At 46.3% G+C, this 14889-nt stretch overlaps 1 protein-coding gene across 1 annotated transcript in view; it reads left to right on the forward strand.

Moving 5' to 3' along the window:
• spon1a (spondin 1a) overlaps nt 1–14889 on the forward strand; it is a 281162-nt gene that overhangs the window by 61553 nt on the left and 204720 nt on the right. Inside the window, exon 6 of the mRNA XM_067419702.1 lies at nt 5415–5563. Coding sequence (XP_067275803.1) covers nt 5415–5563 — 149 coding nt within the window. The remainder of the gene's footprint in view (nt 1–5414; nt 5564–14889) is intronic.

Consider the following 14889-nt stretch of genomic DNA (forward strand, 5'->3'; position numbering starts at 1 on the left):
ATAGGGGAACAACTTATATAGCACCTGTCTTTTAAGATGCTTTACAGCACCTTTGTCAAATGAACCACCCCATTCTCCTCCTTAGATTTTAAGATATGTTACTTCACTCTCATGTTTTCTATAAATGGGAATTTACTGCATGACAAAAGCTGTTTTGAATTACTTTTTTGGTTTTCTGTGGTCAAAAAGTCTTGTGGATGCAATGGATTATTTAGTTATAGGAGGCAAAATGTTGAAAGTGTATTTCTATATGAATCCTTTCCCCAACTAAACTAAGAGACTAAGAGAGATTTATAGAACCTTTAAAGATCTATACAGGGGCTTAACGGATGCTTTATATGGCAGTGGTGCTATATAGCTCCTTAACTACCCCAAATAATCGCTAAAGAACCATACTGGGCTTAACAAGTTCATACAGTCCTCAACCACCCCCCAAAAATGTTGATGAACCATACTGGACTTAACAAGTTCATACAGTCCTCAACCACCCCAAAGAACCACTGAAGAACCATACTGGATTTAACAAGTTAATATGGTCCTCAACCACCCCAAAGAACCACTGAAGAACCATACTGGACTTAACAAGTTCATACAGTCCTCAACCACCCCAAAGAACCACTGAAGAACCATACTGGATTTAACAAGTTAATATGGTCCTCAACCACCCCAAAGAACCACTGAAGAACCATACTGGACTTAACAAGTTCATACAGTCCTCAACCGCCCGAAAGAACCACTGAAGAACCATACTGGACTTAACAAGTTCATATGGTCCTCAACCACCCCAAAGAACCACTGAAGAACCATACTGAACTTAACAAGTTCATACAGTCCTCAATCACCCTGAAGAACCACTGAAGAACCATACTGGATTTAACAAGTTCATATGGTCCTCAACCACCCCAAAGAACCACTGAAGAACCATACTGGACTTAACAAGTTCATACAGTCCTCAACCACCCTGAAGAACCACTAAAGAACCATACTGGATTTAACAAGTTCATATGGTCCTCAACCACCCCAAAGAAACACTGAAGAACCATACTGGACTTAACAAGTTCATACGGTCCTCAACCACCCTGAAAAACCACTGAAGAACCATACTGGATTTAACAAGTTCATATGGTCCTCAACCACCCCAAAGAACCACTGAAGAACCATACTGGACTTAACAAGTTCATACAGTCCTCAACCACCCCAAAGAACACTGAAGAACCATACTGGACTTAACAAGTTCATATGGTCCTGAACCACCCCAAAGAACCACTGAAGAACCATACTGGACTTAACAAGTTCATATGGTCCTGAACCACCCCAAAGAACCACTGAATAACCATACTGGACTTAACAAGTTCATACGGTCCTCAACCACCCTGAAGAAACACTGAAGAACCATACTGGACTTAATAGGTTCTTTATATGGTAACATTCCTATATAGCACCTCAACCACCCCAAAGAACCAAATTATTATTATTATTATTATTTGTAGCAACTGTACAACAATGGCTGGTCCCTCACAAGCACACTTGCATTATGACTGCAAGTTGTGCAGTAGCAAGCAGCACTAGTAGTTTAAATCTCTTTTATCAGTATATTTTATACTCATAATATGTCTATATGGTGGCTGCTAATTTTGCAACAAACATCAGTTTAGATTTTAAATATGCAGTTATTTCCTTATTTGCTCTTAGCACCTATCCTCTCTCCTTGTCTTTTGTGGTTGGTGTGGATAACCTTGAGAGTGTCTCATTGGGAGTAAATTAAGCCTGGGGATTAGAGTCACTCTCCACTTGAGCTTCTGTAGCTCAGATCAATACTCTGATTAGAATGTACTCTGGGAGCTAGATGAACCTGATAAAGTGTTTTGCCCTAATTTTTGGGCTTAGGAAATGGAGAAAGACACACGGGTAAACACACACACACACGCACGGACGCACGCACACACATGTACAATACATGTACAGTAGATAACACATGGGATTTAAGATTCTCACATGTGTGGAAAACATTCCCATGTGCCGGTACATGTATCCTAAAGCATTTATGCAACAGAAAAACACACAAGCACACTGCTGTGAACATCTGGAATATGTGTAAGCTTTATCATTTTATTTTGATGTATTTGCATGAATTACTTGATAAAAGAAACAGCTTTAAGCCAAAAGCACATATTTTAATTTATTCATATGCCACTTTCATCAAATGATTGAGGCACATCAACCAGTCATATTCTTGACTTTGTTGCTCAAATAAAATCATTGCGTTCAATACTTGGAGTAAGGTTTTTTTACTAAGCCTTGCCTTGGCAAGCAGCACTAGTGATTGTGACTTTCCAGTCTGTCATTGTTTAATAAACCCCAAGGTTATTAAACCCCAAACTCTCACCATTGGCTGATAAAGAAATTGACATGTTGGACACATGCATGGGTTGTAAAATTGCAATGTTGTCTTTGTAAATAGTGCTATAAGAATAATTTACAGTGATTAGAATGTGAGTGTTAGAATGAGAGAATAAGATGAAGTATAACTATTTTATGATTTGGCGAATTGATGGCAAATTTTAATTAACTTAATCATTTTGATATGTACAAAAATGCATGATTTTTAGGGGAAACAAATAAGCATGAAGGTCCATTCCTAAACCTAACTGTAAGTGAAGTGTAAGCAGATCATATGGAAACATATCAATAAAAAAAATACAAGCTCATATGAATTTGCCATCAATAAATATTACTTGATTGCAATTAGAGTGCTTTGGACTTGTTTATTTTGCCCACTGTCTTTTCATTCTTTGGGAAATCAACCAATCAAAATGGCTTACTTGTAGATCCAATTATATACTAAACTGGCACACGAGAAAGTGTTTAACATTAAACCATAACACATATCACCTTGAATCTTAATTTCAAAGCAACCATCTTGCCAACCCAGTAGAGGAAGGGTATTTCTGCAGGAAAATACATATGCATATGTTTGATGGATATAGAGAGGAGAAATGGAGAGATTGTGTTTGGCAGGACATATGAAAAAAAGCATTGGAACATCAGAGCGCATCAGTAAGATTTGATACAGGTCTGACGGATTGAGCGGATTAGCGGCACAGAGAGGATGTGGTAAGCAGAGAGCCAGTGTGAGCAGTCTGTCATGCCTGTGGAAAAGCTTAAATTGGTGAGTAGAAATTAGATTGAGGGCTTTAAAGGTCCAGATTGGGAGATCTAGAATTTAATACCTCAGGGTAGAGATTTTCCTACAAGGTGACTATATTGTCAGAGCAGGACATTATAAAGTTAGAAGAAATGCGTGAAGTAATTTCATAGCTTGTTTTACAGATAGGATGTGTCGTTTGTGAAACTCTTTTCAGTGGTTCAGAGAAGGACTGTCTGTCATAACTTCAGCATAATGTAGCAGCATAATCTAATACATTTCTATTAAGTGCAGAATCTTTTTTGTGGTAAGGTGGAACTTGCCATTGAAGGACTTGGCTAAGGGGACAAATTGAGGACATACACTGAAAAAAGCCCTGGGTAGAGCTATTCTAGTGTTTTTTGGCCGGCCCCTGTGGGAGAATCCCATTTTGTGGGAGGTGGAAACCATTTATATGACATTTTTGGAAACCATCATGGAGTAGTTCTACACAGCACACAAAAAATGTCTAAAACTTCACACTGCTTCTGCATATTGGAGGGATGCTTCCTCTCCATTAGAAAAGCAGGATTATTCTTTTAATGGCTAGATTTATGTAAAATGCTAAACTTTTTTCAGTGTTCTCATCAAATACTGGTATATGCAATCAGTTAATTAATTTAATTAAAGGGTTAGTTTACCCAAAAAGGAAAATTATGTAATATATACACTCCGTGAAGCCATGCTATGTGTATGTTTAAAAATGATCGTTTTAGACTTCTAATTCATGACCATTGTTTTGTTTTGCTCCACCCTCTGCGCTTCCACATTCAGAAATAACAGGGTATTTTAGAAATAACATGATTTTTTTTCTTTTATTTTATTTTTTACTTGGATTGTGTGTGGCTGAAAAAGTCAAAGAATCAAAAGTCATAAGAAAGAAAAGTCAAAGAATCAAAAGTCATAAGAAAGTCCTATATATAGGAATCCAAGTAAAAAATAAAAAAATAATAAAAAAAAATCATGTTATTTCCTGTCATAATCCTAGTATGGCTTGAGGTTGAGTAAATTATGGGATAATTTACATTTTTGGGTAAAATAATCCTTTAATTAATCTGCATAACGTTTAATTTGAGACTTAACCCCTGCCAGGTTATGGTCCTCAGGGGATTTTTTTTCTCTCGCATTTGTGGAGTTGATTGGTGTTTATCATCTGCTCCATGAGGAAGACATCACCCCAATTCGGACCCAGAGCTTGACCCAGACCCCAATGACAGAGCCCATTGCAGACAAGGAGCCCGAGCCCAACAAAGAGTCTTAACAGGTGTTTGAGCCTGCAACATCATCTGTCCCAGTGGGTGTGCTTGTGAAGTTTGACAGAATGGAGTACCGCCCACAATCCCACCACTGAGGGTGAGCTGCATATGGACTTTCAGAGATGTTATGAGGATTTGGTAGATGATAATCCCGGTGGTCTCCTGCGTCTGCTGGTCCTGCCTGGCTTTACGTATCCTGTGTCTCTGTTAGTCCCACCCAGCTCCAAGTCTCAAGTGTCTCCGCTGGTCCTGTCCAGCTCCAAGTCTCCTGCGTCTCCTATTGTCCCACCAGCCTTCCTCTCCCACCTCCTCTACCAAAGACAGCCAGTCCTTTGGCCTCACATCTGTTGGCTCCCTTCACTTCATTGGCTTCTCCTCAGTTGACTCCAATCTGCTGCCTGGATCTACCTGGGGTCTTCTGGTCTTCTGCTCCAAAAAGGGGTTCTTCCAGCTGCCGAGCCCATCACTCCCCCTCAGCTCGTTGACCAGCCAGCTCCACCTTGGTTCCTCGCCTCTTGTCTTCATCTGGGGACATCGTTGTTACGCCTCCACCAGACTCCATTGTCCATCCAGCTTTGCCTTGGTCAGTCGTCATTCTGCCTGCACTACAGATTTCTGGACCTTCAGCTTTTCTCCCACTGTCATCTACTCCTGAAATGTTATATGATCACTGTGACTGTTTTATTTTGTCATAATGACGGGTTGACTGTACATCCCTTACACATGTCTCTCTAGTTCAATTTAGCACAAACTATTCCAAAGGTTTGGTTCCCAGGGAACACATCAGTAAATATACTCATGTGTATCCCCAATGTACAATGGATAAAACCATCTGGCAAACGCATACAGTAAATGTATGTGTATATTTCACTAATGATCAGGAACACATGGAAATTGGTTTATTTAGTAAGTAATTGTTTAAGTAGTTTTATAATTCATAATTTTAAGATATTTTAACTTATGTACCTTAACAGGAAGAGCCAATCACTGGTCAGCCCTCATTGGAGCTTCACATTCGAAGAACTATATATTGTGGGAGTATGGCGGTTATGCCAGTGAAGGCGTCAAACAGGTCTCTGAACTGGGCTCACCGGTCAAGATGGAGGAGGAGATTCGTCAAAAGGTAAGGATGCCGGGTTATTGTGTATCCAAACTGGTAATTTATTTAGCCACCAAATGCTTATCCAGAGTCAGTCATGACATTAAACAAATGATGATCCTAAGCTATAGTCCTTTTAGGTGTATGCTTTTTTAATTTATTTTTTTATGATTTTTCAACTGTTACTCTGTGAATGAAACAGCTAGATCGTCTCGGTTACGTATGTAACCCTCGTTCCCTGAAGGAGGGAACGGAGACGTACGTCAGAACTGAACCGACGAATGGGATCTTACTTTAGAGACCAATCCTACTTCGAGCATCTAACAACGAGCCAATGAAATTTGGCATGCGATCACGCATTCCACGCTCCGCCCCGCAGCGCGGGTATAAATAGGAAGTGGAATGGTAGATCAGCGCTTTTTCTGCTGAGGAGCCGAAAGGTGACCGGACTCCCAGCGGAAGCACAGCATCTGGCGACGGGACGTACGTCTCCGTTCCCTCCTTCAGGGAACGAGGGTTACATACGTAACCGAGACGTTCCCTTTCAGTCGGTCACGTTCGACGTACGTCAGAACTGAACCGACGAATGGGATCCCTTATGGAAAACGCCAGGATGCTGGCCCTTCCAGCGTCCTGCTTGAGCGCACTGCACCGTCTAGTATGGTACGGAAGTCAGGGCTCCAAGCAGGGAGTACAGTCACTGCTGTTTCTGCAAGACCCACTCAGAATGACTATTGGATAACGCTGGGAAAGCGTGCCTACCTCGACTTGAGAGAGAGGGTACGCTGCGGGGCCACGTCCTTCGGGGAAGGAGAGGTGGCAGAATACACATAAGGACTAACCTGGCAGGGTAGTGCAACATATGGCAGTCTCTGGGGTGGTTCCAGCCTGATTGAAGGGGGGAAAGAACACGCCCAGAGACGACAGAGCGGGCTCTGTCGAGGGAAAGACACGGGGCTAGCCCGAAGGGTAGCTGGAACCGTGGAAGAATACACATATGGGGTTGCCGTGAGGGAACCGCTACATATGGAACCCAGCCTACAGCCACGTTTCACAAGCATACGGGTGCAGGCCTGGCGTTAGACGGTCCGCAACGTCTGACACCGGAGGGGTGACGGAGGAGCTCGACAGGGTTAGCCGGTTTCCCGGGGAACACAACTGGAGACAATAGACGCACGTATCCGGCCCAGAGGGCGGGAGTGGCGTTTTGCAAGCCGACACTTAGAACGGGCACTTAGCGCTCCTGGCCCCTGGGGGCGAGGATGCGGGAAGATACCGGCTCTACACGTAAGCTATAGAATCTAGCAAACGTGTTAGGTGTCGCCCAGCCCGCAGCTCTACATATGTCTGTCAGCGAGGCGCCTTGAGCCAGCGCCCAGGAAGAAGCAACACTCCGAGTGGAGTGAGCTCTTACACCGAACGGGCAAGGCACGTCTTGGGACTGGTAGGCCAAGACTATAGCATCCACTATCCAGTGGGCTAACCTCTGCTTGGAGACAGCCTTTCCCTTCTGCTGGCCTCCGTAACAGACGAAGAGTTGCTCTGAGGTCCGAAGGCTTTGGGTCCGGTCAACGTAAGCGCGAAGAGCGCGGACCGGACACAGCAAAGCCAGGGCTGGGTCTGCCTCCTCCGAAGGCAGCGCTTGCAGGTTCACCACCTGATCCCGGAAGGGAGTGGTAGGAACCTTGGGCACATATCCGGGCCGGGGTCTCAGGACAACGTGAGAGTTACCCGGCCCGAACTCTAGGCACGATTCGTTGACCGAAAGTGCATGCAGGTCCCCTACCCTCTTGATCGAGGCCAATGCCGTCAGGAGCACTGTCTTCATTGACAAGATTTTCAACTCACAAGACGCCAAAGGCTCGAAGGGAGGGCTCTGAAGTGCTCGGAGCACTAGAGCTAAGTCCCAAGAGGGTATCGAGGATGGACGAGGAGGATTTAGTCTCCTCGCACCTCTGAGGAACCTGACGATTAGGTCGTGCTTCCCCACGGACTTACCGTCTACTACATCATGGTACGCTGCTATTGCTGCAGCACATACCTTGAGGGTGGAGGGAGACAGCCTTCTCTCCCACCCATCTTGCAGGAAGGAAAGCACGACACTGATCGAACACCTTCGGGGGTCTTCCCGGCGGGAAGCGCACCACTCAACGAACAGGTTCCACTTCAGAGCATAGAAGCGCCTCGTAGAGGGGAAGCGTATCTACGACAGTATCTACGATGGTATCTACGACAGCTTGTGGTAGTCCATCTAGAACCTCCGCGTCCCGTCCAGGGACCAGACATGAAGATTCCAGAGGTCTGGACGCGGGTGCCATAGCGTGCCCCGTCCCTGAGAAAGAAGGTCCTTCCTCAGGGGAATCGGCCAAGGAGGGGCTGTCGCGAGGAGTGTGAGTTCTGGGAACCAGGTCCGGTTGGGCCAAAACGGCGCAACTAACAAGACCTGCTCCTCGTCCTCCCTGACCTTGCACAGAGTCTGTGCAAGAAGGCTCACTGGGGGAAACGCATACTTGCGTAGGTCCCGGGGCCAGCTGTGCGCCAGTGCATCTGTGCCGAGGGTACCCCCGGTTAGGGAATAGTACCACTGGCAATGGGTCGAGTCCGGAGAGGCAACCAGGTCGACCTGTGCGGCTCCGAACTGGTCCCATATCAGCTGGACCACCTGGGGGTGGAGTCGCCACTCTCCCGGAGGTGTCGGCTGACGAGAGAGCTCGTCGGCTGTCTGGTTCAGCACACCAGGGACATGAATGGCCCGAAGCGACCTCAGCTGCTTCTGACTCCACAGGAGGAGGTGGCGGGCGAGTTGGAGCAAACGACGGGAGCGTAGACCACCCTGACGGTTGATGTACGCAACGACTGTGGTGCTGTCCGTACGGACCAGTACATGCTTGCCACGCAGCGGCCCCTTGAGGCGGCGGAGTGCCAAGTGTACTGCCAGAACTCGAGGCAATTGATATGCCAATGCAATTGCGGCCCCGTCCACAGACCAGCAACTGCATGCCCGTTGTACGTGGCCCCCCAGCCGGTGGCGGAGGCATCTGTGAATAGCACAGCATGCCTGGACACTTGTTCTAGGGGCACCCCGGCCCGGAGAAACGAAGTGTTGGACCACGGGCTGAAGGTTTGGCGGTAGTAAGGAGTCACTGGGACCCGGTACTGACCGCTCTGCCACGCCCACCTCGGGACTCGGCCATTGAGCCAGTGTTGAAGCGGTCTCATATGAAGCAATCCGAGCGGCGTGACCGCGGCTGCAGATGCCATATGCCCCAGGAGCCTCTGAAAGAATTTCAGTGGGACCGCTGTCCTGCTCTTGAACATATTCAAGCAGTTCAACACCGACTGGACTTGCTCCTCAGAGAGGCGCGCAGTCCGGTTGACCGAGTCCAGCTCCATACCGAGATACGAGATCCTCTGTGTAGGACAGAGTTTGCTCTTCTCTCGGTTGACCCGAAGGCCCAACTGGCTGAGGTGACTGAGCACCAAGTCCCTGTGTTCGCACAACTGGTCCTTCGACTGGGCTAGGATCAGCCAATCGTCGAGGTAGTTGAGAATCCGAACGCCGCGTTCTCAGAGCGGAACAATGGCTGCCTCCGCGACCTTCGTAAAGACGCGGGGCGACAGGGACAGCCCGAAGGGCAGGACCTTGTACTGATATGCTTTCCCCTCGAACGCCAAACGTAGGAACGGTCTGTGTTGAGGGAGAAAGACACACGGAAGTACGCATCCTTCAGGTCGATCGCTGCAAACCAATCCTGGGGACGGATGCATTGGAAAATGCGTTTCTGCGTCAACATCCTGAACGGGAGCTTGTGCAGGGCCCGATTCAGAACTCGCAGGTCCAGGATTGGTCGTAACCCACCCCCTTCTTGGGCACAATGAAGTAGGGGCTGTAGAACCCCGTCTTCATATCGGCTGGAGGAACCGGCTCGATCGCGTCCTTCGCCAGTAGGACCTCGATCTCTGACCTCAAGACCTGAGCATCGCTGCTTCGCACGGAGGTGAAGAGGATGCCCCTGTACTTGGGCGGCCGGCGCGTGAACTGAATCGCGTAGCCGAGTCTGATGGTACGGATGAGCCAGCGAGACGGCCCGGGGAGACCTAGCCAGGCCCCCAGAGACCGTGCAAGCGGGACCAACCGCACCACAGACGTGCCCGGGGTGGGGCAGCGAAGCGGAGTACTCTGGCCCGACTCAGGAGGCCCGGAGGCGGCCCGAAGTGTTGCCTGAGCACTCCTGGTTTGGACAGAGAATGGGTGAGAAGGCCCGGAGGCGTCCTCGGAGCCCACTCTGCTGCCCACTGCCCGGAGGCAGGGAAGTGAAGCACTCAGCCCCGACCCGGGAGGCCCGTGGGCGGCCCGGAGTGTTGACTGAGTGCTCACGAGAGAGGAAGTGTGTGGGTGAGAAGGCCCGGGGGCGTCCTCGAGGCCCACACAACTGCCCCCTGGCGACGGGAGGGTAGGAAAGGAGTGACAAGGCCCGTGGGCGTCGCACACTGCCAACCTGACCCTCTTGGGGCCAGAGAGAGAGGAAACTGCTCTTAAAATGTGGGTACCGCTGGTCTCCGGAGAGCCAGTGGCAGAACCGAAACCAGTCAGGGCCCCCCGGCCCTCCTCCGGGGGGGGGGTGGGGGAGGGATGCGAACATCGTCTCCCCCGAGCAGCTCCTGTTCTCCCTAGCCGGCCCGTCTCAGGGCCGCGTCCCCTTGCGCTTGCCTGCCGGTTAGCGGGCCCTGGACGGGTTGGGCGTCCCTCGCGTCCGGCACCCTGGTCCTCCAGTGGAGGCTGCTGCTCGGCTCTAGCAGGGTGGAGGCGGACGCAGGAGGGGATGCCCTCGGCGACGAGCCGGCAGAGGCGCTGCGACCGACGACCGAGCAGCTGGTCGTCGGCACCCTGGTGCAACGCCTCCGTCTGCTCTTGGCCACCAAGAACTGCTGGGCAAAGTTCTCGATGGTGCCGCCGAGGAGGCAGACCTCGCCCGACAGACAGGCTTTTCTTGCGCATATCTGCCAGGTTAGCCCCCTATTCCTGGACCACTAGTGTGGACATCGCCTGACCCAGGGAGCGTGCAGTGATTTACGTCACCCATAGGGCGAGGTCCAACACCGCACGCAGTTCCTGCACAACCCCTGGGCTGGGACTACCCTCGTGCGTGCAGGGCAGAGGGCAGTGAGAGAGGGAAAACAATGATACTTTTTTTTTTTTTTTTTTCATTTTTGGCCCTTTTGACCCTCCATATTTCCCTCTCTCCGATGCAGCAACTGACATCTGTCCTCTGCCAGAGCCAAAAATGAAACGCTAAGCCCTTTTCTCTTTAGGATCAGCGATTCCACCTTCAACTACCAGCAGGCATGCGAGACAGTGAACGTGGCCGTCAGAACGGCACACAGCGCACTGAGCGCTCAAGCCTCTATGAAGAAGTTAAGGCGAACAATGCCCTGACGTGGTCGTGTTCTCATGAGAGAATCCGTACCACCCACGAACAGAGTCTCAGCATGCTTTTGATGCGATAGAGAAGTGGGGGCCCGAGGGGATTTACCCGGCGGGGAATCCCCACTGTAATCCTCAGGCCACCAGCGCTTATCAGCCAAAGTAGCCCCTTTCCAGTAACACTAGAAATGAACTAGATCGGGGGATAGGCGAAGGGACTCGACCCCATCTGAGGTTTCATAGTCTCGGCCGCGCATCTAGAGCGCCGACTGACGCGCGCCGGTTGTTGTGACAACCACCGCTGTCAGCCGGCCGCTCGACGGCACACGGCGCGCTGAAAACTCGAGCCCTTGAGAAGGGGGAGACGAACAACGCGCCGACGTGACCATGTTCTTTTACCAGAACATGAATCACCCACGATCGCAATCTCACATGCGCTCGTGGCCGTCAAAGAGGACAGGAAACAGTTGCATACCAGGAATACACGGTTTGAATGACATCTTGAAAAAGACGCAGGGTCAAACCGTGTTGCTCTTTTGTGAATGGAAAGCTGCTCTTTTAGTGTGCTGAAGCACTCAGGGAGATGACCGCGGCTCCACACAGTTCGTTCTGCAAGCCTGTGTGAGCTCTCAGTGATGTGTATTTGTGTGTGTGTAACGCCCAGCGAACCAACAGTTTGTATGGGAAACGCTCAGCGAACCAACAGTTCCTTTAGATCGCTTGATCACTGATCAGACGGTCTCTCACTGATGCGCCGTATCACCCGCACTGGCAGACTCTCTCACTCAACACTCTTTGACTCGTAGTCAGACACTCTTCGTAGGAAACAGTAAGCACTGCTCGGCTCCGAAGTAGAAAGCGCTGATCTACCATTCCACTTCCTATTTATACCCGCGCTGCGGGGCGGAGCGTGGAATGCGTGATCGCATGCCAAATTTCATTGGCTCGTTGTTAGATGCTCGAAGTAGGATTGGTCTCTAAAGTAAGATCCCATTCGTCGGTTCAGTTCTGACGTACGTCGAACGTGACCGACTGAAAGGGAACTTCTGTTTTAGTATTATGCAGTATATCGTAAAATAATTATGGGATCTTAATGCTCACCAGTGTTTATAATGTGTTTTCTAAATTCTGCCTGGATATCTTTTTGGATCTAGAATTAATATCTTTATACAAAACTAAAAATGTCCCATGTATTTTTAGACAAACTTGCAAACCCACAGCTACAAACACATAATGGTTTAATCATAAGTCAGCTGGGTGGGCATAATCCTTCCTGTCCTTGAAGAACTTTGATAAGAATAATAATAGGAATTAGAAGTTGCGTCTATGGAAATGCAGCGATAACAGAGCTGAAATGGATCAGGTTGATCAGAACATTAGTTCTCCACTGGAGAATCATAATTACCTGCTGTTGAGGTCATTTGTGAGGAGCACTGAGAAAAGGCCTTTGCAACTGACAAGCTTGCTGCTTATTCTCCAAGTTCAGTAGAGCGTGCAGATGCTCTTGGAGATCTGTGAAAGGCTCAGATTTTTGTTTCCCGGTACACACAGTGCATTTCCATTTGCAAGATCAGCTGATAATTGACATGGAAAGGATAAAGGTAAGAGGATGAGGGAGATGATTAAACTTAGTTCTGTTTCAATAACCATGCCTCTTACACTCCCATTTGTCATCGATCTTACAAAAGTAAAGGTACAATAGAATAATACAAGAGTTTAGTAGTGATTTTGTATACTAAATCGGTGAAGCTTATGACTTATTCTATACTGTTAGCAAGCAACAGTTACGACATCACCAGAGTGATTCTTTTCTTGATTTAAAATAGGATTGATCTGGCTTTTTCACATTTGTTGCATTTGATAATAAAACATTTTGTATTATTTTATTTTCACACTTTAGATTAGAGTCCAATTCTCACTATTAACTTACTATTAGCTATGGCTTTTGCCTCAATAAACTCCTAACTGCTGCATAAAAATGGTCAGTAAGGTAGTTTTAAGTGTATTGGGTAGAATATGTTAGTAGAATATTTTAGTTTAAGTTAGTAGAATATGGTCATGCTGAATAAGGCGTTCATTTGTTTTGCTAATATATGGACAATATCCTAGTAATGTGCATGCTCATAAGCTAATAGTTTGTAGTGAGAATTGGACCCTAAACTGAAGTGTTACCAGTCGCTGTTTTATTTACTCTAAATAAGTTTCATAAAATGGACCCCTGAGTATTAGTTTTTGTTTATTTTATTTTATGATGTTTAATTTCCCCATCCCATTGTTGCGCACTGAGGTTTGGAAGGCACCATTTGTTGTACTAAAAGCTTTACTAACACATTCAGCTGGGCTGAAAAAAAGTTAAATTACATTGTCCCTTTAGACCAATGCATTTCAGGCATCCAAATGGCATTGGCTGATATGGTTGGAAATGTCACTTTGGTAATTAAGTCTTCAAGTCAGTGCACCAAAGATACTTAAACTCATCTGAGCAAGTGATAGAAACCCTGAAGGAGGTACTGTATCACAGTGTGGCAGCTCTCCAGTAGATCTGTTATGTGAGCCATATCGCTGTGTGTTGCATTGGCTCTTGAGTATGTTGTAAGCAGGACTGTTTACAGTTGGTTGGACTGATAATTATTCTCCCAGGGTTTTTATGGTCCAGATAGCAAACAAATCCTACTGGAGGCTAGAGAGCTGGAGAGATCCGTGTTGTGATATGGGTCTTGGCTGAAACGTGTGTTTGGGCAGCGACTGGAAAGTATGTTCACTCTGACATTTACACTTTGTACACAGGTCAAATCAGATCAAATCAAAATACAATCACAGTTTATAGTAAAAGCGGGGGTCCAAATCCGAGACACTTCCGAAAAAAAGCTAGAAATAAATTTTGGGTTTCACTTTATTTTGATGGTCCCTTTAGTATATTATAGAGTGCTCATGGAGTATTAGTAGACTGGTCGGGTTAGGCATAGAATAAGTTAAGACATGTAGTTTTCAATGTCTATTAGTGGACCAACACAATAATGTATTAGCAGATAGCAGATTAGCATATATATATATAATCTCGTCATTGTAACCACATAATACATTATAATATATATATATATATATATATATATATATATATATATATATATATATATATATATATATATATATATATATATATATATATATATATACATATATAAAACACCGTTAGAAACTTTAATGCATTAAAACACATGACAAACAACCAATTTCAGATGTAACAAGGAATCTTCAAATATTAAAATCATTTTAACTTTGGCTATAATTAGTTGTGAAAAGATTTTATATCTATAACATTTGCATTTATAACATACATTATGAATAACTTTTATAATGCATTACACATGAAGGCTACAGAGTTCATAAATGCTCAGTTAGAATTCATACTGACCTTCAAGGACATTTTGAATGTAATCCATACACAGTTATCAGACAGTTCTTACTATTCATAGTACATTTGCCATTCTCCAAGCTACAGGCAACACTATGACAATAGCAGTGCTTAAATCGAGGAATCATTATGCGCTTTTACCTCCAAGAATGAAATGAAGCAGTTGGTCAAAGTCTAGAATTAGATGATATGAAAGTGGGGGGTCTTTGGCACAATGAGCCAGCGGGTGGGAACTCCACAATGTGACATATTTTCTTCTCTCTAGCAGAATAGAAGCACCATCTGTCTGAGATGTCTAATTTATGTTCATATCTATCCAATGAATGTGTGTTCAACTTTCTAGTGGCTTTTAAAATATGGAATTTCGAATTATGATTTACCTCTCATTGAAATTAAGCCTCACCTATTTTAATTTTCCACCACCCATTCTCCAAATTGCTTTTCCTCAGAAGGGTTTGGGGATGTTGGAGCTTATCCCAGCGACTGAATGGTCAGTCCATCACATTGTGA

The sequence above is a fragment of the Pseudorasbora parva genome, chromosome 16 (assembly GCF_024679245.1).
Source record: "Pseudorasbora parva isolate DD20220531a chromosome 16, ASM2467924v1, whole genome shotgun sequence".
NCBI classification, from domain to species: Eukaryota; Metazoa; Chordata; class Actinopteri; order Cypriniformes; family Gobionidae; genus Pseudorasbora; species Pseudorasbora parva.